Source organism: Schistocerca nitens, chromosome 1 (assembly GCF_023898315.1).
Source record: "Schistocerca nitens isolate TAMUIC-IGC-003100 chromosome 1, iqSchNite1.1, whole genome shotgun sequence".
NCBI lineage: Eukaryota > Metazoa > Arthropoda > Insecta > Orthoptera > Acrididae > Schistocerca > Schistocerca nitens.
The window spans coordinates 306,262,735-306,289,325 of record NC_064614.1 but is presented as its reverse complement, the minus strand read 5'-3'; the positions used below and the strand labels follow the sequence as shown (position 1 = coordinate 306,289,325).

The following is a 26,591-nucleotide window of genomic DNA, read 5'->3' as shown; positions in this document are numbered from 1 at the left end:
TCAAGTGTCTCATTTCCTAATCTAATTCCCTCAACATCACCCGACTTAATTCGACTACATTCCATTATCCTCGTTTTGCTTTTGTTGATGTTCATCTTATATCCTCCCTTCAAGACACCATCCATTCCGTTCAACTGCTCTTCCAAGTCCTTTGCTGTCTCTGACAGAATTACAATGTCATCGGCGAACCTCAACGTTTTTATTTCTTCTCCATGTACTTTAATACCTACTCTGAATTTTTCTTTTGTTTCCTTTACTGCCTGCTCAATATACAGAATGAATAACATCGAGGAGAGGCTACAACCCTGCCTCACTCCCTTCCCAACAGCTGCTTCCCTTTCATGCCCCTTGACTCTTTATAACTGCCATCTGGTTTCTGTATAAATTGTAAATAGCCTTTCGCTCCCTGTATTGTACCCCTGCCACCTTCAGAATTTGAGAGTATTCCAGTCAACATTGTCAAAAGCTTTCTCTTAAGTCTGAACTGTAGTCTGTAAACTACAATATGAAATTTATAATAATTTAACTGTTGTAGGCATAAGAATTGCAATAAAAACAGCATTCATCTGCAAACTATCCATGAAGAAAATTAATGCGTATTTATCAAGAACTGTTTTGTGAATAGAGGGTATGTGCATTTCTGTACTTAAATTTTTTTCGTTCTGTTGCATGTTTCGTTGGTATCTTGATCAGCTGCTATTCAGTGCACCGTTTCAACACATTTTTTCACACAATTTTCATTCACCAGTTCATTTCATATGAATTTGCACAAAATGTGATCTGAGCCGAAACTTCTGACTCCATTCTCAGTGAGAGGTGTTATGTTATTGCCACTGCTCACTTGGTACTCGTTCGTCTTGTGTTTGTTGTGGCACTAATTTTGATTGTTTCATCAGAATTGGCATGGTGTGGTTGCTGGGAGAGGGTTGTGTGTGTGTGTGTGTGTGTGTGTGTGTGTGTGTGTGTGTGTGTAGAGAGAGAGAGAGAGCTGGAAGGAGGTTTCAGGAGGGAACTGAGAGAACATAAGTTTTAATAATAATAATAATAATTATTATTATTATTAAGCTGTTTGAGTGGTATGTTTTATGTGGGGAGGTGCCTTTGTATAGTTCCTTGAGTGTTCCAAACTGTGTTTTGTTGCACAGTGTTGTATTTTCATTCAGGACTATCTTCCCTTGTATTATTGCTTTTTGGATGTGGTAGTTCTCCTCTATTGTGAGTTTGTGATAGAGACTGTTGCTTTCTCTGAGGATCGTAAGATCAGTCTCCATGTTATTTGGGTGGTGGTTTTCTTGTATTAGGTGATCTGAAAAAGTGGAGTGTGTACTATCACTTCTTAGGGCACTGAAGTGTTCAGAGTACCTCGTTTTGAAATTTCTGCAGGTTTGGCCTATGTAGACTGACTGGCATGAACTGCAGTTTAACTGATATATTCCAGGTTTGAAGAATTTGTCTGCTGAAGTGTTCTTAGTGCTTAGATTTTTCTGTACTGTGTTTTTTGTATGAAATGATATTTGTAGCCCTTGTTTCTTTAGTATGTTGCCCACCCCATGGACGTTTCTGTTACAGTATGGTAGTATGGGCCATTCTGAACTCTTTGTAGGGTGTTCCTGATACCCTGTGTTTGTCTGGAGTTTGTGTTCTTGGTACTCTGTTGTGGCTGGTGGTTTGTTCTCTCTCTCTCTCTCTCTCTCTCTCTCTCTCTCTCTCTCTCTCTCTTTTTGCCTATCATTTGTCTGTTGTTCCCCTTCTCTTTGGGTATTTGGTGTATTGTGTTCAGTTCCTGTGTGTAGCTGAGTTTGTCCAGTGTAGTTCTGTTGAGCCTGTGTAGCAAGTGTCTGAGACTTGAGAGTTTATGTGCTTGAGGATGGTTGGAGTTAATGTGAATGGTTGTACTTGTGGCTGCAGGTTCCCTGAAAATTCCAAAGTTCTGTTTGTTGTTAATTCTGTGTATGGTGGTGTCTAAGAAATTAGTTTCATTTCCTCTTCTGTCTCAATGGTGAATTTCATGTTTGGGTGAAATGTATTTGTGTCACTGTGTAATTGTTTTATTTGGGTGTTTGTTTCATCAATCAAGCAAATGATGTCGTCCACATATCGGTACCAGTATATAATCTTGTACTGTTTTCGATGTATGATTCCAATGAATATATTTTTTTTTTTTTTCAATGTGGTTTAGAAATGTGTTTGCAAGTAGACCACTGATGGGTGGGCCCATTGACAGGCCATCTTTTTGTATATAAATTGCTCCTTGAAAGTGAAGTACTTCTGTTATAATCTTTGGGTGGGTTCTAGTTCATATGTGTGTGCATTACTGTCATAATGCAACAAAGTGCATAAATAAGAAGTTTTATACCAAATTGTGAAAAATGTAATCAGGATATACCTGATGCTTGTGCAAGTGTCTGGAACAATAACGGTAAGCATAAAATGTCTGACTGGTTTACACACTCTTGAAGAGAAAGGAAACCAACGATTTAGTGGAACATTTGAATTTACGTGCATCATGCATTACAATAGGTGACTTCAAGACAGTGCAACAGATATTGCCACAGAATTGACAAATGCCGCTTGACATGTTAGAGACTCCTGAAACCTCTTGTTCATAACAGGATGCACAGAACACGCTGAATGATTGATTGAGATTAATATTGAAGAATTGGGACTCAGCAGGGATAGTATTGACTGGCAGAAAGTGACTAGAACGGAAACAGCTAGAGCTGTCCTCAACACATGATCAATTTTTTTTTAAACTGCCACTGGGTAACATCTGGGGTACAAACTTCAGCCAGTGGCAAAGTATTTGTCATCATTCATATGCCCCAAAGATTTCCTATAAAAGCCCAGGCCCAAGACAATGTATATAACTTTCCTCATTCACAACAGAGTGATCTAGCATGAATTCTTACATAAAGATCCAACTATCAACACCAGATTATATGAAGCCATTTCAAATTGTCCATTTTTACACAAGTGATATGTCTGACTAGAATTTTACAGGGAAGGAAAGTAGTCTGCTGTAATACAGTGGCCACTTACATGCTGCAATTGCTATAAGCAGTTCAGTTGTCGAGTACCCTCAAAATGTTCTCGATATCAATCGTACTCCACAAATTTGATTCCTGCTGACAGCTTATGAATGTTTATTCAAGGAAATTCTTAAAGTTATGTTTTGCAGACATATCGGACACCCGAGATATGTGAGAATAATGTTCTGATTGGCCCCAAAACAAATCTAGGATTACAATTTCCAGCAGCTTTACAAAATTTGAAAAAGTTCAATATGGGAAGTGGGCAGTATGGGTAGTATGTTGGTATTGAATAGATATATTTTCTTAATGTTATTTCTTTCATTTGCTCCATGTACACTATTCACCGAATCTTTAAACCATCTCGGTTTCAGTGTTAAGCTACAAGCAGTTTGTGCAGAATGGGAAGACATTTTATTAGCACATAGTTTTCAGCCACACTCAAAGTTACTGTAAGTGTATGTTACATGAGAAAGACAAATTTTAATACATCGTATGATATTTGATGTAGGGATTTGTAAGTTCACTGGTAGTGGGGCATTGCCATAGGCATATCCAGGGAGCATGTATTTTTGCTGACAGTCTGTGACATTTATCAATATATCTATGTATGCTAATTTAAATTCCTAGTTGGAACATAGTAAATGGTATAGGAACAGACAACTACTCACTCCAGGAATGTGATCTGCTGAATAGATGATGACTAAATAAAAGAGATAAGATAACAAATTGTAGTAAGGAGTCTCTCTTTGCCATAAGCTATGTTGAAACATGTCTGTGTATGCCACTGCCCTTTCATCCCTATGAAAATTGGTACCTAAAATTTCCTACAGTTTGAATATTGCACCCAGTCAATAGTAAAAACTTCAGCTGTTAGGCACCTCTAGTTGTGTCTTTCAACTGTCAGTCTGCTACATGCCCTCTTTGTGAGTTCATTAATGTGAGTGTTGTTGCCAATTTCTTTAAATTGTGTTCTACCGCGTCTGCAAATCCAGAAATAGCTGACTGGAGGGAACAAAGGATCTGCATAAAGTTCTGTTCTAAACTCCACAAAACTGCAGCTGAAACCCTCTACATGCCACAAACAATTGTGGAAGTGCATGAAATGGTCCACAATGACAGGAGGCTAACAGACCATGATGGTAATGATTGTGAAATAATTGGAATTTCATACATGACCTGTCAAAACATCTTAGCTTGTTGACGCATTCTACCTTATGAATTCGAACGGGAGACAAATTGCAGCAAAATCCGTTTTTGTCTTTTGATCACCAACCAGTCAGACCATTGGACTCTGATGTTCAATGAGTGCAGACCGCAGTTAAGAGATCATCCAAACTTCCTATCCAGAATGAAAACTACCAACAAATCATGGGTGTATAATTACGACCTCAACACAAAATGGTAATTTTTGCAGTGGAAGACCCCATCCTAACGCCAGCACAAAAAAGTGCACAAAGTTCACACGAAGTCAAAACAGTATCAGTTTGCTTGACATCAATTAATCCCGATTTGCCCCAATCACCACATCTCGCCGGCTCGCTCTTGCCACCATCCCTCTCCAGCTTGACCCACACTCCCCACTTCAACCACTGCTGCCTCTGGCTACTGGACATCAATGCCAAGTGGATTGCAGGGTCAAAGAATGTGTTGCAAGGCCAATTCTCACCTATAAAATTCACATTGCTATTGCAAGGGAGGATCTAAATGGCGTGGATTGTATAACTGAAGTTGAGCTACTTATGCTCAGCACAATCACTGAAAATGAAACAAAGATTTATAACTTAAATTTTATAAATTTTTAAATTTGAATGTGACTGATCTTAACAGTTTAGAAGTATTCATATTTCTGTTTCAGTGCTAGCTCGAGTGCAGTTGGAAGCATCACTGTTACAGACAACGTAGGCGGTGGAAATCAGTCACTGCCATCAACTTTAGCACATGCCACCCAAGCCGCCACAGCAGCTGCTATAGCTGCTGCAGTGTCAGCTGCTCACGCAGTTGGTGTGCCTAACATTACTATTGTCAGAGGGGGTTCTGGCAGTGGCCAACAACAAGACGCCAGCATACTTGTTAGTGGTGGGTTATGATAGTCAACTTAACTTCTGTCCAAGTCAAACATTTATTGTCTAAACCAGTGGTTGGCAAACTAAGGCCACATACAGGCTGAAGCATGTATTAGTGTGGTCCGCTGTTTCTCAGCTGTGTCTTATAATGCTATGCATGTAGTGACTAAATGCCAAAACAAATAATGTCAGCCAACATTAAGAGTGTAGTTTCCCTCTCAGTAACAAATTCTTACAGTAAAAATAATATTTTAAGATATACTTAATTTTAATTGACACTGGTGAACTTGGCAGCTTACCTCAATGGCAGAAGTGAACACTGCAGTGTTAGAGAACAAGAGATGTTTTGTTGACTGCCTTGAAGTACTGACAAGTGCTATGACATAATGTTGACACACAAGAAACATGGATTTGTGAATGTGCATTACCGAGATGGTCATTGTCAGATGTGGTGCTTATTCGTAGCAAGAAACATTAAATTTATCAAGCCTATTGTAATACAAGGCAATGAGTAGAAAAAGACATCAAAACATCTAGTAAATAATTGCAATTGTGTCAAATTATTGCACAATGGATTTCAATATAGATACAATTGTTTTTATTATTGATCAGTTAATCATATGCTCACACAGAAAACACAACGCTATTTTGCACGGCAATTACATTGCCACAACTTTGTGCTCATTAAAACAGAGCAGTCTACAAGATGTGTTCAGAATGATATCGGCTTTAACAATGAGTACTCTGGGGCCAGCAGCCAATGTATCATGTCATTGCTGTAGCTAGTCTATAAGACACAGAGGAATTAGATACATCGGCCATGTGTGGGCAGTGATTTAAATCCATGGGGAAAGTGGAAAATTTGTGCAGGATACAGTGATAATCGCAGCTGCACAAACTACCCTAGCACTCCTATCTGATCCAAATTCTGAATTTATCTCATCGATCCAAATCAATGCCCCATGCAGCCATCTCTGATTCTTTTGTGTCTTAATTCATATTGGCTAGTGGATCAAAATGGTGTCTGTTCTTTTGGACTGTTACATAGGTTACCAATTAACAATACGGTCCGTACATATGTGGCTAGAGCTGCCACCGCACAATATCAGTATTGGCTCTTAGCAAAATAGTTTGACAACCACTGGTCTAAACCTTAAGTCACCCTCACATATGACCACATTAAAGGAAGTTTCATGGTTTTGTGTGAACTAAAAGTTTCTTTTAGTGTTTTTTACTTTCTTTTTAGAAGCTGGTGTATTGTGGATCCATTATTGTTAATAGGTACAGTGGTGAACTTCGTTGAAGAATTATATATTGAAGATAACTTCAGTGGCAGAATTGTAGCTAGTTGAAGGAAATGTTACTCAGATTCAGCATTGCTGTGTAAAGGGTGGTTATTTTTCATGCAGTTACAAATAGGCTCTTTATTCGATTTCAAACCAACAGCAGTTTTTTCAAAATTATATACATTTTGTTAAGGTATAGTAATTAATGCATAGTTGTTCACTGTTACACTGTTCCCTGTACTTAAAACTGAAATGAGGGTTATCGTTTTGCTTTTAAGGTTTGCATAGAACTGGAAAATAATCCTTCATATGTTTTCTGCCAACTGATTTTCTTAAATAAACTCTGTTATATTGTGTAGACTAGTTTATGAAACAAAGTAATTATTCATAAACACAAAGATGATGTGACTTACCAAACGAAAGTGCTGGCAGGTTGATAGACACACAAACAAACACAAACACACACACACAAAATTCAACCAACGGTTGCTTTGTCAGGAAAGAGGGAAGGAGAGTGGAAGATAAAAGGATGTGGGTTTTAAGGGAGAGGGTAAGGAGTCATTCCAATCCCGGGAGCGGAAAGACTTACCTTAGGGGGAAAACTCAAAAAACTATCCAATCTCCTGGTTTCCCACCTCCGGAAAGGCAACTCACTCACCCTTCACAACCTTTCCAGCAAACCTCAACCTCCTCTCATTGCACACAGACCCAGTCTCTCCCATCTACTCAATCTCCCACTTCCAGCTCCACTCCCCCCAAAACCTCAAAATTCCAATCAACACAATCTGGAACCACAACACCCTAATTCAGTAGTTAACCTTTCCTCCAAACCTCTCTCCTAATCCGAAACTTCTGTCCTATCCAAAGGCCTCACCTTCAGCCCCACTCCCAGATTCAACCAAACAGCCCTTGTCAAAGATTTACTGACCTACACCCATACTCTCTGCTGGAAATATCACTTTGCCACGAAGAAAAATGATGCTAATCCTACTCCTAATGATCCAACTCCCCAAGACACTATCCAAATTGAACCCTGCCTGGAACAGTTCTGTCCTCCATCACAGCGGAACCCACCTCCTCTTCCTCAAAATTACCCTCTCCAAACCTTCCAGGAATTTCTGACTTCCAGCCTTGCCTCTCAATCCTTCTTAAAAAACCTTAATCCTTCTTAAAAAACCTTAATCCTTCTTAAAAAACCTTAATCCTTCTTAAAAAACCTTAATCCTTCTTAAAAAACCTTAATCCTACTCCCAACATCACCACTGCTGAAGCCCAGGCTATCCGTGATCTGAAGGCTGACCGATCCAGCGCCATTTTCTGGCGGACAAGGGTTCCATGACCGTGGTACTTGATCGTCGGGAGTATGTGGCCTAGGGACTGTGTCAGCTTTCAGACAACACTACATACAAAGTTTGCCAAGGTAATCCCATTCCTGATGTCCAGGCGGAGCTTCAAGGAATCCTCAGAACCTTAGGCCCCCTACAAAACCTTTCACCTGACTCCATCAACCTCCTGCTCCACCAACACCCCGCACCCCTACCTTCTACCTTCTTCCTAAAATTCACAAACCCAATCATCCCGGCCGTCCCATTGTAGCTGGCTACCAAGCCCCCACAGAACATATCTCTGCCTACGTAGATCAACACCTCCAACCCATTACATGCAGTCTCCCATCCTTCATCAAAGACACCAACCACTTTCTCGAACGCCTGGAATCCTTACCCAGTCTGTTACCCCCGGAAACCATCCTTGTAACCATTGATGCCACTCCCTTATACACAAATATTCCGCACGTCCAGGGCCTCGCTGCGATGGAGCACTTCCTTTCACGCCCATCACCTGCCACCCTACCGAAAACCTCTTTCCTCATTACCTTAGGCAGCTTCATCCTGACCCACAACTTCTTCACTTTCGAAGGCCAGACATACCAACAATTAAAGGGAACAGCCATGCGTACCAGGATGGCCCCCTCGTACGCCAACCTATTCATGGGTCGCTTAGAGGAAGCCTTCTTGGTTACCCAGGCCTGCCAACCCAAAGTTTGGTACAGATTTATTGATGACATCTTCATGATCTGAACTGACAGTGAAGAAAAACTCCAGAATTTCCTCTCCAACCTCAACTCCTTTGGTTCCATCAGATTCACCTGGTCCTACTCCAAATCCCATGCCACTTTCCTTGACGTTGACCTCCATCTGTCCAATGGCCAGCTTCACACGTCCGTCCACATCAAACCCACCAACAAGCAACAGTACCTCCATTATGACAGCTGCCACCCATTCCATATCAAACGGTTCCTTCCCTACGGCCTAGGTCTTCGTGGCAAACGAATCTGCTCCAGTCCGGAATCCCTGAACCCTTACACCAACCACCTGAAAACAGCTTTTGCATCCCGCAACTACCCTCCCGACCTGGTACAGAAGCAAATAACCAGAAGCCACTTCCTCATCTCCTCAAACCCAGAACCTCCCACAGAAGAACCGCAAAAGTGCCCCACTTGTGACAGGATACTTTCCGGGACTGGATCAGACTGTGAATGTGGCTCTCCAGCAGGGATACGACTTCCTCAAATCCTGCCCTGAAATGAGATCCATCCTTCATGAAATCCTCCCCACTCCACCAAGAGTGTCTTTCCGCCGTCCACCTAACCTTCGTAACCTCTTAGTTCATCCCTGTGAAATCCCCAAACCACCTTCCCTACCCTCTGGCTCCTACCCTTGTAACCGCCCCGGTGTAAAACCTGTCCCATGCACCCTCCCACCACCACCTACTCCAGTCCTGTAACCCGGAAGGTGTACACGATCAAAGGCAGAGCCACGTGTGAAAGCACCCACGTGTTTTACCAACTGACCTGCCTACACTGTGAAGCTTTCTATGTGGGAATGACCAGCAACAAACTGTCCATTTGCATGAATGGACACAGGCAGACAGTGTTTGTTGGTAATGAGGATCACCCTGTGGCTAAACATGCCTTGGTGCACGGCCAGCACATCTTGGCACAGTGATACACCGTCCGGGTTATCTGGATACTTCCCACTAACACCAACCTGTCAGAACTCCGGAGATGGGAACTTGCCCTTCAGTATCTCGTTATCCCCCAGGCCTCAATCTCCGATAATTTCACTTTGCCGCCGCTCATACCTCACCTGTCTTTCAACAACATCTTTGCCTCTGTACTTCCGCCTCGACTGACATCTCTGCCCAAACTCTTTGCCTTTACAAATGTCTGCTTGTGTGTGTGTGTGTGTGTGTGTGTGTGTGTGTGTGTGTGTGTGTGTGTGTGTGTGCGCGCGCGCGCGACGATTGTGTGGAAATCAACGACGAAAAAGAGCCCAACCTGTCACATGGAGATAATCTAGATGAGTCCTGGCATAAAGAAGCACATAATATGCAGTATCACCCATTTACGGAGGAAGAAGTTTTCCAAATTCATCCTGCCTCGCGAGTGTATACCTGTCCTTTTTTCCCCCCTAAGGTAAGTCTTTCCGCTCCCGGGATTGGAATGACTCCTTACCCTCTTCCTGAAAACCCACATCCTTTCGTCTTGCCCTCTCCTTCCCTCTTTCCTGACGAAGCAACCGTTGGTTGCGAAAGCTTGAATTTTGTGTGTTTGTTTGTATGTCTTATCGACCTGCCAGCACTTTTCGTTTGGTAAGCCACATCATCTTTGTTTTTAGATATATTTTTTCTACGTAGAATGTTTCCCTCTATTATATTCATAAAGTAATTATTCATTTATATTTATCTTATTGTGATAATTCACTGCAATTACAGTCACTACATTTCCTTTTTGATAGCGCCCCTTTTCATGCTCATTTCTGAAGTAATTTTTTCCTGACATATGTTTCTGATTATTATTATTATTATTATTATTATTATTATTATTATTAATAGTAGTAGTAGTAGTAGTAGTAGTAGTAGTGGTATTGTGACATAAACTTGAAATCCTGAGTTTATTTGAGCAATTTAAGAACAAACTTTTGAAAAGACAAAACCTTGCTTACGTCTGTTTCAGCACATTATAGTTTAATGTTCAGCCACTAGTATATCCAGTCCTGCATTTGTAGCCTGGCTGTTGTGTTTTGGTTGAGGTGTTGCCCAACTATCCATTGTATTGGAAAAACACCTGATTCTCACTAGACTGATGTCGCCACAGGTGTTGGAGTTTTTCTTAATTACTTATGCTCAAAAAATGCCTCCATTTTTCGGAGAATTTGGTGTCAGTCCCATGAAATATCCACAGCTGGAGCTAAATAATATTTGGTGTGTTCCTGAACACCTCAAAGACAAATTCAAAAGCGTGTCAATGCCAGACAGAGATGATGATGTACGAGGGTGGTTTGAAAAGTTCTCGGAATGGAATAGAAAAAAGTACTAACATCACTGAAACATCTTTTATTTTTCAATGTAGTCTCCTTTGTACATAATGCACTTAGTCCAACGATGTTAGAGTGCCTTGATCCCATCTAGAAAATGAGTTTCCTCCAGACCTGCAAAATAGTTGTCAACTCAGACTATCAAGTCTTCGTTTGAAGTGAATCTTTCTCCACAAAAAATAAAATAAATAAATAAATAATTCAGTTTTGGGAAGAGATGGAAGTCTAACGGAGTCATATCAGGCCAATAAGGCGGGTGTGGCAAAGGTATTCTCCAGTAATTGTTTGCCCAGTGGGGAGATAATCTACAAATAGAATCCCCTTCACATCCCAGAACACTGATGCCATGACCTTTCCCACCAAAGAAATTGTCTTTGCTTTCTTTGGTGGCAGAGAATCAGCATGTTTCCACTGCTTTGACAGTTGCTTTGTCTCGGGGTATAGAAGTACACCCAAGTTTCATCTGTGGGCACAAACCAGTGGAAAAAATCTTGTTCGTTTCTCCTAAAATGGGACAAACTGTTATAACGTCAAGTTGAACAAATATATTTCAAGGATGACACAATACATGTAAGTCACAGATCAAGTAAACAAAGTAAGACGTGTGTACACTGTAACAGTCAAATCAGCACTGAGTCCAATTCTAGTGGCCGCTGGTTGGCTGGCCACTTAGGTGGCGCTGCTGCTGCATGGCTGGCAGACAGTGCCGCATGTAGAGGATGCGCGTAACTGCGCGGCGGCACTTTGAAAGATCAGCGAGTCACAACACACACATTGTTCAGATATGCCCATTCTCATGTGTTTTTGATCCATTGTCGAGAGTGACGGCACCCATCTGGCATATAATTTTTTAATTTCTAATTCTTCAGTTAAAATGTGATATACTTTTTCAGATTACATATGGCAAGCATTGAGCAATTTCACATACTTTCAGTCGGCGATCCTCCTTGATCATTTTACGCACTTTTGCAATGATTTCTGGAATAGTGGCACATCTTGGCCGACCACTGTGCAGATCATCATGTAAGCTCTCCTGACCAAATTTAAATTCATTTGCCCACTTGGCAACATTTGAATATGAGGGAGCAGAGTCCCGCAGTGTATTCTGGAAATCGGCATGAATGTCCATTGCTTTAATAATTTTTGTTACGAAGTATTTAATCACTGCTTGAATCTCTCTCTCTCTCTCTCTCTCTCTCTCTCTCTCTCTCTCTCTCTCTCTCTCTCTTTTTCCCCCCTTCACAAATCGCTACGGAATAGCCACAGAGCCACGTCACTCTCTTCCAAGAGTACTGATGTGGCACGTGTATACAAACAACAGTCCAATAAATATCACTTGAACAACTTGTTGCACTAGCACTGACCTCTCGTGGTGATTCAAAGAACTTTTCAAACCATCCTCGTATACAGATATACTAAGATGGGTAGAGTATTTATCAAAGAAAAGGACAAAGTTTGAAGTAAAGACATTCACACTATGTGAATCTTGAAGTGGGTATACATGGATTTCAGAGGAAAAGGGACGAAATTTGACGAAACTTATTATGGCATGCGACAGTCAACTGAAATTGTAATGACGTTTATATAGCCACTCCTGAATAAAGGCTATCGCCTAACTGTCGATTACTACTATATGCTTCCTCAGCTTGATGGCATGCTTGTTTCTCAGAGAACTTGATATATGGGAGTGTATGGCCGTACAGAAAAGGCATGCTTCTATTATTTTGTCATAAGAAACTAAAGAAGTGGGATATTGTTGCTTTACAGAGGTGAAAAGTGACAGAAATTTGATGGAAGGACAACAATTCACAATGCTGAAATGAGAGCTGTCAATGATATTGCTTTTTGGAACATGTGTTACCTGTTCAGAAAATGAGGGGGTAAGAAAAATTCTCAGAGAGTTCCATAATGCTGTTATTGAGAACATATTTTAAAATCCAGGGCTATTACAAATGATTGAAGCGATTTCATAAATTCACTGTAGCTTCATTCATTGACATATGGTCACGACACACTACAGATATGTAGAAAAACTCATAAAGTTTTGTTCAGCTGAAGCCGCACTTCAGGTTTCTGCCGCCAGAGCGCTCGAGAGCGCAGTGAGACAAAATGGCGACAGGAGCCGAGAAAGCGTATGTCGTGCTTGAAATGCACTTACATCTGTCAGTCATAACAGTGCAATGACACTTCAGGACGAAGTTCAACAAAGATCCACCAACTGCTAACTCCATTCGGCGATGGTATGCGCAGTTTAAAGCTTCTGGATGCCTCTGTAAGGGGAAATCAACGGGTCGGCCTGCAGTGAGCGAAGAAACGGTTGAACGCGTGCGGGCAAGTTTCACGCATAGCCCGCGGAAGTCGACAAATGAAGCAAGCAGGGAGCTAAATGTACCACAGCCGACGGTTTGGAAAATGTTACGGAAAAGGCTAAAGCAGAAGCCTTACCGTTTATAATTGCTACAAGCCCTGACACCCGATGACAAAGTCAAACACTTTGAATTTTCGGTGCGGTTGCAACAGCTCATGGAAGAGGATGCGTTCAGTGCGAAACTTGTTTTCAGTGATGAAGCAACATTTTTTCTGAATGGTTCCCGGGTTCGATTCCCGGCGGGGTCAGGAATTTTCTCTGCCTCGTGATGGCTGGGTGTTGTGTGCTGTCCCTAGGTTAGTTAGGTTTAAGTAGTTCTAAGTTGTAGGGGACTTATGACCACAGCAGTTGAGTCCCATAGTGCTCAGAGCCATTTGAACCATTTTTTTCTGAATGGTGAAGTTAACAGACACAATGTGTGAATCTGGGCGGTAGAGAATCCTCCCGCATTCGTGCAGCAAATTCGCAATTCACCAAAAGTTAACGTGTTTTGTGCAATCTCACGGTTTAAAGTGTACGGCCCCTTTTTCTTCTGTGAAAAAGACGTTACAGGACACGTGTATCTGGACATGCTGGAAAATTGGCTCATGCCACAACTGGAGACCGACAGCGCCGACTTCATCTTTCAACAGGATGGTGCTCCACCGCACTTCCATCATGATGTTCGGCATTTCTTAAACAGGAGATTGGAAAACCGATGGATCGGTCGTGGTGGAGATCATGATCAGCAATTCATGTCATGGCCTTCACGCTCTCCCAACTTAACCCCATGCGATTTCTTTCTGTGGGGTTATGTGAAAGATTCAGTGTTTAAACCTCCTCTACCAAGAAACGTGCCAGAACTGCGAGCTCGCATCAACGATGCTTTCGAACTCATTGATGGGGACATGCTGCGCCGAGTGTGGGAGGAACTTGATTATCGGCTTGATGTCTGCCGAATCACTAAAGGGGCACATATCGAAAATTTGTGAATGCCTAAAAAAACTTTTTGAGTTTTTGTATGTGTGTGCAAAGCATTGTGAAAATATCTCAAATAATAAAATTATTGTAGAGCTGTGAAATCGCTTCAATCATTTGTAATAACCCTGTACAAGAAAGAGGAGTTTGCTCCAAAACTAGCTGGTCATCTATCTCGAAGCACCAACCCCAAGTGAGTGATTGGCCAACATTTTTCTGCCAGTAATTCCTCCCACTATGAAGAAACAACATCTGACAAGGAACTGTAAGATGTGCAACTGTGTTCAGGATGCAGATGGGAAAAAGTGTGAAGGGGCTCAAGATGTTGTTGTGAAGACTGTGATATTGCCCTCATCATTATTTCCTGATTTTGCGCTTATCACAAACTACAAACATTTAAAGCTTTTGTGGAATTCATACTTAGACTTCGTATCTATACACAGAGTAGACTTTTAGTTTTAGGCCACTTTACTCAGTGTCCATCACAATTATTCTTGGAATTTTATTTGTGGCAGTATTCAAATTTTTGTAATTCATTACTTCGGGCATTAAGAGCTAGCTGTATGTATCTATATGTAATATCATTCATTAAATGACATTATTCATTAATAAACAACATTGTTTTGGAACATGTGTAAGGGGCTAATTTAGAGGACAACAAACAAAAACCAATCAAGAATTATGAAAAGGATAGATAGCTGCTTGCTGTAAAGGTGACATGTTGAGTTGCAGACAGGCACAACAAAAAGGCTATTACGTACTAAGCTTTCAGCCAAAGCCTTCCTCAGAAAACGAAGGAAGACAGGCATGAGCAGGCACACCGCATGCACACATGACCAGTAGCTCCAGCCACTCTAGCTAGATAGCTACTGTTGCATTGAATGAAAACATCAGCCAGAAGTGGGATAGAGAAGGGGGAGGGATAACAGATTATTGGCGGGGGGAGAGAGGAGCACTGTCTGGTGGAGAGCCCAGTGACTGGAAGGCAGCAGGACAAGGCTTTCAGGGCCAGCGTTGTGAGGCTCCAGGGCAGGGGAGAGGAGCATAGACGGGAAACGACTGGTGGGTGCGTTGACATTAGAGTGGTGCACAATGAGGGTGAGAGTACGTGAATTATGAGGAGCTTACAGGACAGGGTGTTAAAACTGGTTGGTGGAGGGTGTGGGGACAGTAGGTTATAGTCGATTGAAACCAGGATAACTTCTGGAGCAGAAAATATAAGGATACCTGCCATCTCCACAATTCAGAAAAGCTGATGGTGGAGGGGAGGATCCAGATGGCTCAGGTTGTGAAGCAGCCTTGAAAATCAAGTAGGTTATGTTCAGCTGTATATTGTGCCACATGGTGGTCCAATTTGCTCTAAGCCATAATTTGGCAGTGGCCATTCATCCTGTGGGATGGATGGTTGGTTGGTTGGTAGTTACACCAATATAAAAAAAACTGTGCAATGATTGCAGCAGAGCTGGTTTATGACATGGTTGGTTTCTCAGGTGGTGACCCTGCCTCTGATGAGGTAGGATAATTGTATCACAGGACTGGCATGTAAGTGCTGGATAGGTGGCTTTTGCAGGTCTTACATCACTTTGGTGTGTTCGCGCTTGGCTGTCAAGAGACCCCTGCCTTTGCAGCACCTTTTCCCTTCCACGCTGCATGTCTTTCCTCTTGCTATTCCTTTTCTCATCCCTTGGGGAACATGTCTGGGATATTTTTGGGAATGTGTTTTTTCGTTTTCAATAGCCTGAAATCAGAACAGTTCCACCATTGTTTTTTTCTTTCTTCATTCCCCTTCTATCCTTCCTCCTCTTTGGCACTTGAGTTTCATCTTTTTCTTCTTCATCCCCCTGTGCTGCTGGAGGCTGGCCCACATGTCTTGACACATAACAGGTGACTGGGTAGCGCATAATTCCCACCTCATGCCGACAGGTAGGGTTGACATTTACTCCCTGGTACAGGCCAGCCCCAGGGAGGTGTGATCGCCTGAGCTGTTACCTTCCCAAATTGCAAAGTGATCTCTCTGTCAGGTGTTCAGTGGGTGTGACCTGAGATGTAAGTAATCACCTAAGGCAGGTGAGGCCCCCTCTGAGGCAGGCCCCCAGTTGAAAGGAGTGCACCATCGGAGACACTGGAATCGTGGAAGATCTTCTCGCAGTGAACCAAAAATCATCTTCTCAGGCGACATCTACTAACACATAAACAGAGTGAGGCTAACAATTCAAAGACCCTCCCACCGGCTCCTCGGTTCCTCGTTGTTTCATGTATGGAAGACATTAGTCTTTTGCTACAGTTACCGTATTTACTCGAATCTAAGCCGCACTTTTTTTCTGGTTTTTGTAATCCAAAAAACCGCCTGCGGCTTAGAATCGAGTGCAAAGTAAGCGGAAGTTCTGAAAAATGTTGATAGGTGCCGCCACAACTAACTTCTGCTGTCGAAAATATGCAGTAGCGCTATACAGGCTTGCTTTGCAGGCACAAAGATAAATACTGGCGCCAAAACCTCTGCGTCAGTAAATAAATTAAAAAAAAAAAAAAAGGTGGAAGACGAGCTTTTTTCTCCGCCCCGAGTTTCGACCGCTGCATTTTCATACGTTATCCAACGAAGTAAATACAAATTCCGTATTGTTCATCTTCGAGTGTAGCAGCATTTCAATGTACTAAAAAAATCCGACTGGCAAGACTGTTTGGGGTTTTTGTCAATATGGCTAACTCTATGTTCTGAATTTTTTCCTACCTGTGAGAAGAGATGGTTGCTAATAGGAACTTTTATGAATTGTGAATCACATGCAGTATTCTCTTCACCATAAGAATAATACGAATATAAACATTTTGCGATGTATTCTTTCGTGTTTGCTGCTATCTCATTGAAATCCTATCTGCCTAATAAACTATGAAACTAGAGTGAGACAACAGCAAACGCGGAAGAATATACATATCATGTCATGTTTATATTCGTATTATTCTTATGGCTAATAGTGATACAGTCAGAAATGAAGCACGGCAATTGACTAGATTTTTAAATCTAAGATGACTAATTTCTGTGCAGAATGTAATGTAATGTACTAAAGCGGCGTCTGCAAAGATTTTCAAACGGGGAAAATTTTTTGCTAAATTCTCGTTCTGAACATCTTCTATCATACGCAGTCTATTATTTGGTTCTTGTTGATCATTATCAAAGAAAGCAGCAGTGTAAGTAACAACAAATAGCAGTCTCTTGCTATTGTTTCGCTAATGAGACAATTCCTCTCTTCTTCTTCTTCTTCTTCTTCTTCTTTTTTTTTAATTGTAAGCTGTGGTAGCGCGCAGAAAAGCAAACCATGCCGCGAGCGGCGACAGGCCGTGAACACGCACTATCAGAATGCGACAAACAATGCATCACACAGTACAGTAATGGATTTTCAGCTTAGAGTGACGTTAACATCTATAACAAAGAAAATGGCACTTATCAGATCAAAGAAAAATAAGCAATCAATAACCAGACGAAGCACGTGAAAAAGGAAGGGTACCCGTATCAATACGGACGGAGCGCCTGACGCATAGCAATGGCTACCTTGTAAAGCTTAACTGCTAAGTTTACAACTCAAACCAAACTACTGTAGTTGTATCGTCATTCATTCGACCTAAATTGTGTCTCATATTAAAATGGACCAACTTTGTTTCGATTTGGAGTGCGGCCTAAAACTTTTCTCTCCTCGTGAATTTCGAGTCTCAAATTTCAGGTGCGGCTTAGATTTGGGAAATTTTTTTTTCCTTGATTTCGAGTCTCATTTTTCAGGTGCGGCTTAGATTCGAGTGCGGCTTAGATTTGAGTAAATACGGTAATCCGTTTATTATTCAGAAAGGTGTTGATTCAGAAAGGTGTTGCAATTGCTGGCTCTGTGAAATCCAGCTGTCATCTATACAATGGCACTTTGCTTTCGGAGACTATTTGTGTGATTCTCAAGCACAACAACTGCTTGCCACTTCGCTACTACATGGCTATCTTGTTCTTGTCAAGGCCCATTGAATACTAAATTCTCCATGTGGTGTTATTTACGTTTGGCTTCTCGATGGTATGGCTGAGGCAGAAATCCAAACTTACCTCCCCGATCAGGGCACCGTTGCAGTCCATCAGGTGACAAAAAAGGTAGCGGCATCCTTAGTGCCCACATGCACTCTTTTTTTTTTTTCCTCACATTTGATAGAATAGTGCTTCCGTAGAAGATAAAGCAGGCTATGAAGTCATCACTGTCCAACCGTACATTCGGAACCCGACGCGTCGCTACCTGTGTCACCGTTGCAACCACTTTTGAATGTCCTTTAGACACCCAGCCAAATGTGTAACCTGTGATAGGGATGTCACCCTGCTTTTTCCCGCTGTATCAATTGCAGTGGTGATCATGCAGCCTCCCCCCAAGATTGTCCTGTGTATCTCGATGAGAAGGTCGTCCATGAAATCTGGGTTGAGGAAAAGTGCGTTAGCCTATCGCTCACAATTTTTTGTCTAGTCAAAAACCCCGTGTTTTACCGTCCAGCACTTGCGGTACCATTCGTGGTACCTCCTGCTACACATAGGACATGCAGCCTCAAATACAGACCGCAGTTGTAAAAATGCCCAACATCACAGTAGCAATCCCGTCTCCTCCTCCTCCAGCTGTACAAGAAGCCGCCAAATTTTTGTCTCAAATGGTGAGATCACCTGCTACACAACCGGCAGGCGTGAAAGGACAGGAGTAGTACACCTGCGAAGACATTTTACATCCCTCCAGCCAACAAACATATGAATCATCTGCCAACTACAAAGGCTGCAAAAAATCAAACAACGGCAAATGCTGTTCTTCTTAGCCAACTCTTGAGATCCTCTTCAACGATGTTACCAACCTTCTTTCTGCCCCGGACACTGCAGACTAACCGAGGGAGAACGCCATTGCCTCTGTAGATCTCGTGGAGCAGGAGCCATCCAGCCTCCACACCCTGTAGGACGGGGGAGTCGTGCTGCTTATGTGGGACGATGATCATAGTCAAAACATCTCTGAACACCCAGCTGCAAGCTGTTGCAGTCTGCATTTGCCTTCCTCACCTCATCTTTTCCCTTTGTATCATTTACATCCCTCTGTCCTTCACTGTCACCAGGGTAGACTGCCTCCAGCTTGTCGGGCAACTCCCTCACCCCTTTTTGCTGCTTGGTGACTTCAATGCACACCATCCCCTTTGAGGCTCTCCCAGAACCTGTCCGAGAGGTGCCCCTTTGGCTGACATCAGTCAACTCGACCTCATCTGCCTTAATACTGGAGCAACCACGTTCCCTTCAGATTCCACACACACTTGTTCCTATTTTGACATCTCATTCTGCACTGCCCAGCTTGCCCTTCGCCTTGAGTGGACCATTCTCTGTGATATGTACTTAAGTGACCGTTTCCTGTGTGCTATCCATTTGCTAACTCCTACCCCAACTACATGCAAACCCAAATGGCAGCTTTGTAAGGCCAACTGGAGGCTTTACTCTTCCCTGGCGACCTTTGACAAACAACTTTTCCTCAGTTGTGATGATCAGATAGAATACCTTATCAACATTATCCTTAACAGTGCAGAATGTTCCATTTCTTGCACTTCATCTTTACCACACCATGCCCCAGTTCATCCAGAGCCAGAACTTCACCTTAACACTTTCGCTGCGGCATTGGTGCAGGTGCGCAACTCTCCAGTGCAGCCCGGCAAGTACGAGTGCGGGCCAGTAACACTCTGAAATGGCAGGTACCACTCTGAGCTGACGCTCCTAAGCACACCTGACTGCAGGCTGACGTCAAGACCTTGTAAGATCTGTAGGATCATGTTCTATACTGACTTAATGATGACATCTTAGATGCATTACTTCAGATAAGCTTCGACTCTATTGTGGTCATGTTTTAAAGTCTGTTTGCTGTCTGACACCTATAGGGGTCACAGGCGTCATTTAAATGTTCGTGATTTGTTGATAATGTAACAAAAAATAAAATTCGAACAAGCAACAAATCTACTGCACTCAGGAAAAATTTGGACTCCAAAATGCAAATTCTTATGAAGGAAAAAAAGGAAACGGGATTCATTTGAAATTGTATTTACTTCAAATGCGCATTTTTAAGATTGACTCTGAGAGAATTAGCCATCTACATTTATCATAGATGCCCAGTGGACGCCCGGATGTGTAGAAATTAGTAAGCGAAACACACCCTACGTGGAGTGTTCTCTCTTGTGTCCCCCCCCCCCCTCCCTCCCCATCACTTCAAATGCGGTGCTATTAAAACAAATTTAGCACAACAAATTATTTCACAAAAAACTGAAGTTAACGCTTTACAATGCAATAAGAAATAAGTCGAATTAACACAAAAGAAAACCTCATTTTCTGAGTACTCATGACAAAAGTTCTAACCTTTCATGTCGTAAAAAGAAACCATGCAATGTCAAAAGAAATAAAAGAAGTTGTCTTTGATAATCGGAATTTCCCCGATATTATCGCATTTTTGCTACTTATGGGAAATCGTACAGCAGTTCAAGCACTATCCAGGTTTGTCTGGGCAGGATGCACACTTGTACGGTGTATCAGTGCGCTTGCCTTGTTCCGCGCACTTCTTATACCGCTTCCTAATAACTTGCTTCTTGCCTGCAGTAGCTTCCCGCTTTTGCACAACATGTGTTTGTTTGTGATGTTTCTTGCTCACATTTCGTGGAATGTCCATTGGTGGAAGGAAGCTCTTTATGATGTTCATTCTGTAATCGTACAACGTCATTTTATTTCCTGAGTATTTGTTGTACAGATATAGAGAATTGAAAACTAACATGTCAATGACATGAAAATCTTTCATTCACATAAATAATACAACATCTGATCTTGTTTATCAGTCCCAGACATACACGCATTGTATCTAATAATAGGCAAAGGTTTCGTGACTATTTGCTGGCGCGCATTTGTCACTTTCTCCATTACATTTAGATGTTCTGTGGAAATGTAGGAAACCTCTCTTTGATCCTTCCATTTTCCGATCATAACTCGATTAGAATACCGTGCAATTGTGTCTCCTCTCCCAAGTTTTGCCGATACAACTTCTTTGGGGGTATATTTCCTATTTAATTTCAGAGTACCTGTGGAAAGTGTTTTTAGGTTCAACAGATTTGTAGCTAAATGAAAACTGTTATAATAATTGTCCAAGTAAATGTGATGACCAACATGCAGCTTTTCTGCCATCAAATGCAAAATGACTTTTCCAGCATGACCTTTTCTTCCCATATCTCCACTACATCCCATGTACACAGGGCACTTATTTATGAAACCGTCTGCATTGTTGAGCATGTACATCTTAATGCCATATTTATTACGTTTGCTCTTTATGTATTGTCTAAATGACAATATTCCCCTCCAAAGAATCATTATCTATTGATAAATCTCTTCCCGGGTAATACACTTGAGACATTCTCGTGTTAAAATAATCCAATGTAGGTCGTATCTTATATAAACGATCATCTGGTTTTGGGTTTCCTGAAAGTGGATTTTTTGCAAAATGCAGAGACGATAATATGAACAAATACCAGTCTCTGCTTGTACTCATCGCTATTCCTCTATTCTCAAACAGCGGTTCTTTCTTCCAGTGTTCTTGTAATCGCGGGTATTTAACGTTACACATATGTGATGAAACACCCAGGAAAACTATTAATTTGCCTATACTAAGAGGTTTCCGTTTACAGATCCTAGATCCCTCTTTTGTATTTTCGCTCAGCTATATGTTGACTGCATTATCGTTCGTTTCATTAACTACAAGTTGCGACAATTCGTCTGAAGAAATCCATAGCAAAATTCCCAGCAGGATGAATTTGGAAAACTTCTTCCTCCGTAAATGGGTGATACTGCATATTATGTGCTTCTTTATGCTAGGACTCACCTAGATTATCTCCATGTGACAGGTTGGGCTCTTTTTCGTCGTTGATTTCCACACAATCGTCGTGATCCGTATCGTCAGATTCGGAAGTGTCACACAACAGATTCGAAAGTTGTGTTCTCACGCTAACATCACTCTGCAATTCTTCTGCAGCCTCTAAATGACAATCTCCATGGTATGCCTCATCCTCACTACACAGAAAATTGCTGTCATCTAGTACCCTAAGTAACTGTTCCTCTGTCAGTTGTTCAGTAGCTGCCATTACGAACAATATATGTTCGAAAACTGATCAAACAAAACAAAAGTTTACACGCTTTAATGCTAGCTTAGACTCTGCAACTACAATGAGTAATGCGACAGTGAGCGCGGACACTTATAAGCGTCAGCCACACTGGCTCGTGGCTTGTTGTGACGCTTAGAAGTGTCAACCGCAGCGATAATGTTAATGAAGATCCACTCAATGTAGTGGAGACATATCGATTCTTAGGACTGGTTTTAGACACCCGATTGACTTGGCTACCTTACCTTTGTCAGCTTGAGAGGAAGTGCTGGCAGCACCTCAGTGCCCTCTGCTGCCAGAGCAACACCATCTGGGGTGCAGATCGCTCTACGCTGCTGCAGCTCTGCAGCCCTTGTTCAATCCCATTGTGACTGTGGAAGTCTGGCTTAGGGCTCAGCGGCGCTCTTGGTGTTGCGTTTACTCGACCCAGTGCACCACTGTGGTGTTCGCCTAGCGACAGCAGCTTTTAGAACAAGTCCGGTGACCAGTGTCGTGGTGGAGGCCGGAGTCCCTCAATTGAAGGTTACGTGTGCACAACTGCTCGCCAGTTATGTTGCATGTGTTTGTAGTTCTCCTGCGCATCCGAATTACCGTACTCTTCTTTCCCAACCGCCCAGGTCAGGGGCTACGATTGCGGTTTGTGTCTGGTCCCTTATGTTTGAACTGGAGTCCTTCCCATTACCTCCTCTCCTCGCGGTCCGTTCATGTACACCTCCATGGTGTACATGCCTCAGATTCTTCTCAACCTTTCGCATGGCCCCAAGGACTCGGTTAACCCTGCAGCTATCCGCTATCACTTCCTCTCGATTCTTGATGTACCAGGGCGTGAAGTGGTTTACACCCAAGGCTTGATGGCTAATAGTCACTTAGGCTTTGCATATGTTCATGGAGGACATTGAACAGCACTCCTTGGCAGATGCCTGCAGTGTTTTCACTGCAGAGCTGGCGGCCATATGTCGTGCTCTTGAGCACATTTGCTCATGCCCTGGTGAGTCTTTCCTCCTTAGTACTGACTCCTTGAGTAGCCTATAAGCTATTGAGCATTGTTACTCTCGCCATCCTTTGGTAGTGTCCATTCAGGAGTCCATCTATGCCCTGGAACGGTCCCATCATTCAGTGGTGTTTGTGTGGACCTCAGGACTCATCGGAATCCCAGGCAGCGAACTTGTCATCAGGCTGGCCAAACAGTGTACGCAGAAACCACTTCTGGAGATGGGCTTCTCTGAAACTGACCTGCGTTTTGTCTTACGCTGCAGGGTTTTTTGGCTTTGAGAGATGGAATGGCATAACACTACGCACAACAAACTGTGTTTCATTAAGGAGACTACGAATATGTGGAAGTCTTCTATGCAGTCCTCTTGCAGGGAATCAACTGTCCCCTGCTGGCTCCGCATTGGCCATATGTGGCTAATACATAGTTACCTACTCCGTTGCGAGGACCCATCTCGGTGTCACTGTGGCTCACAAATGACGGTTGTGCACCTCTTGCTCGACCGCCCACTTTTAGCTGCTCTGCGGCGGACTTTAAACTTTCCCGGCTCCCTACCTTCAGTGTTGGGCGACAATGCCTCAACAGGAGCTTTAGTTTTATGTTTTATTCGTGAGGGTGGTTTTTATCATTTGATCTAAGTTTTAGCGCATGTTCTTTGTCCCTGTGTGTCCTCCACCTTAGTGGTTTTAGGTTGGAGGTTTTAATGTGTTGCAGAGTGGCTGGCTTCTCCTTTTTATTCTCATGGTCAACCAGCCATGGTAATCTGCTCTTGTTCTGATGTCTTCTACATGTTTCTTGCATCTCTCTGTGGATTTCTTGTCTGATTTTAAATTTTGTTGCCCTTCTATCATTCTTGTGGTTTATTCCTTTCTTCCAGCTGTGTTTTTTCCGTCTCGTTATTTTACTCCCACCATTGTGGAATTGCTTTAATCGGAACAAAGGGCTAATGACCTAGCAGTGTGGTCCTTCCCCCCCCCCCCCTCCTCCCCTTTTAAACCAACCATCTGGCTTTACTACTAGCAATTTCTGCCCGGAGAATATGGAAGGTTTGAGTTTATTAACAGCAAGAGTACTAACCTGAAAGGGCTTATCTGGAGAGGTCTGCAATGCGCACAGTCTCATTAAACATAACAGAGCAACAGATCATGGAATAATACTATTAGTTCGTAAGTACACTTAAAACTTCTGGGCTGATAGGCCGTGCTCGAAGTATAAAACTCTCTCCTGACGTTTCGTCTCCGACTGCGGGAGACATCCTCGGAGGTAAAGCAACGAACTGCAGTTCACCGCTTTACCTCCGAGGATGTCTCCCGCAGCCGGAGACAAAATGTCAGGATCGAGTTTTATACGTTGAGCACGGCCTATCAGCCCAGAAGTTTTAAGTGAAGACAATACTGGCCGTGAAAGCTTACATTGTATGTTCGTAAATAGTAAGGAGAAATTGATGAAATGGCACACTGCAAGGAGTCTGATCACAGAGCATTGCTTGGAATTTTCAAGTATCCAGTTTGCAACAAGGAATCAGTAAAAAAATCAGCTTCTGATAAGCAACATATAAAAGGACTGTTATTTTACCTATAGCCCTATGCACGTGTTAACCATTATTAATCATTTTTCCATCTGAATGGAATGGAAAGAACATATCCGAGTGTGATATTGAAACTGTAGCAAATACTGCTGCTGTGTGCTACTACTGCAATAACTGGCTGTTGCCATGGGAGTGTGCATTCGGATATCTGTGAGGTTGCCTGTGTACTGTTTCTAGAAAAAGTTAGTGTTCAAAACCTAGTTTGAATGCCGATTTCTGTTGTGTGTTTCTGTGCTCCCTGCATTGTTACATTGTGAGTGAGTGGTTGCCTTTCCCTTATTTTACATATAACTTTGAACACAAATGCAGTTAGAGACAAAAAGGGTGCACATGTAGAAACAGTGAAAAAAGTTCTGTTCCACAGTGTTAAATTTTCCTGCAAATTATGCAGTATGATGGATTGATTTTTAATTTCTTATGAATGACTGGCTAGCATTCTTTTTGGGGATACAACTTCTCAGCCAGAGGCAGTGAAATGATGTGTGCTAGTTGTGCCGTCTACTCCAGAAGAAGGCCTTTTGGACGAAATCTTACTTGTTTAGTTCTTTCTTTTTTCCCCACATGTCTGCGACTCAAAATCTTCACTTTAAGGTGAGTAGCAGTGTATTGTTTTCTTATAATACCACCAATCATCTCTTCCACCTCTATTTGATTGCTTCAGCAGTATGATTGTCTCAATCACCAAGAGAAATAAACTCCTTAAAATAGAGTTGTTATGTGGCTCATTGCTGGGAATTGTGTTGCCTGGTCACAGTGCGGTTCCATTATGGCTAGCATGTACAGATCTCCAGTTATTTATAACCGAGAGGAAACATCTGCATCAATAAATATTTTGTAATATTTGTATATAATTTTGATTTGATACCTTCACATGGAAACAGTATGAATATTTTCAAATTTCCTCTTGACAGCATTTAAACATTATTAGCAATTTCATGTAACATATTAAGTATTTTCGTTACTTAGTTTTCAATATTGTAACAGGTAATTCAGGAGGTGATTCACAAGATGCTGGCGCACAAGATCAGCCTGCTACATCTGAAAGTACCAGTGGAAATAGTCAACCTACAGGAACATCACCTAATTCTGATGATAATTCAGGAAGGGGTCCAGAGTAAGTGAAATCTTGTACATTTACAATCAGATTTGTTACAGAAGACAGAATAAAATTGTTCTGTAGATTAATGTGATTATAGCATAATTTGTTAGTTAATATCATTGCATCTTCTGTCTTTGGTGAAATGAAGTAGTTCTTAAATATAGTTGACATGACTTCGCAAGTGAATACATTTCTCTTATAACTGTTTGTGGCTTTTCCAAAGTTGTTATAGAATGAGATATGTACTTAATCACACAGTCAGGTTCCTGTTTGGAAGATCTGTCTGTTGTTCATGATGAAGAGTGGTTATTAAAATTACTTCATTTGTTGATTTCTGCATATTTGTTAATATTAAGTACAGTCTACAGTGCAAAAATAGGTTTGAACACACCGAGTTACAAGAAGAAAAAAAATATCAGCGTGTTTTGTTCTAGTATGCAGTCCTGGCTACAGAGAGGAAAAGCAAATATTTCATTAGACTTCCTAAAAATAAACTGCAATATTTAAAGTGAATGAAATCAGTTCTCCGAAAAGACAAAGTCTCTCTCATAGTTGTTTTCTGATTCTCATGCCATAGACAAACTTAAAAGCAGATTTTTATTTGTCATCAGCAGTAAAATGTTGAATTTCCAGGTGGGTTAATGATATTTAAATTTTGAAGCTGTTGC

General features: G+C 41.9%; 1 protein-coding gene across 7 annotated transcripts in view; it reads left to right on the top strand.

Annotated features, from left to right (window-relative positions):
* The window catches only part of LOC126248448 (large proline-rich protein BAG6), a 250,397-nt gene that overhangs the window by 75,725 nt on the left and 148,081 nt on the right, over positions 1-26,591 (top strand). For all 7 annotated transcript variants that reach the window (XM_049949481.1, XM_049949489.1, XM_049949436.1 and 4 more), the window contains 2 exons: positions 4,888-5,108; positions 25,809-25,938. In XM_049949481.1, the coding sequence (XP_049805438.1) occupies positions 4,888-5,108; positions 25,809-25,938 (351 nt within the window). The remainder of the gene's footprint in view (positions 1-4,887; positions 5,109-25,808; positions 25,939-26,591) is intronic.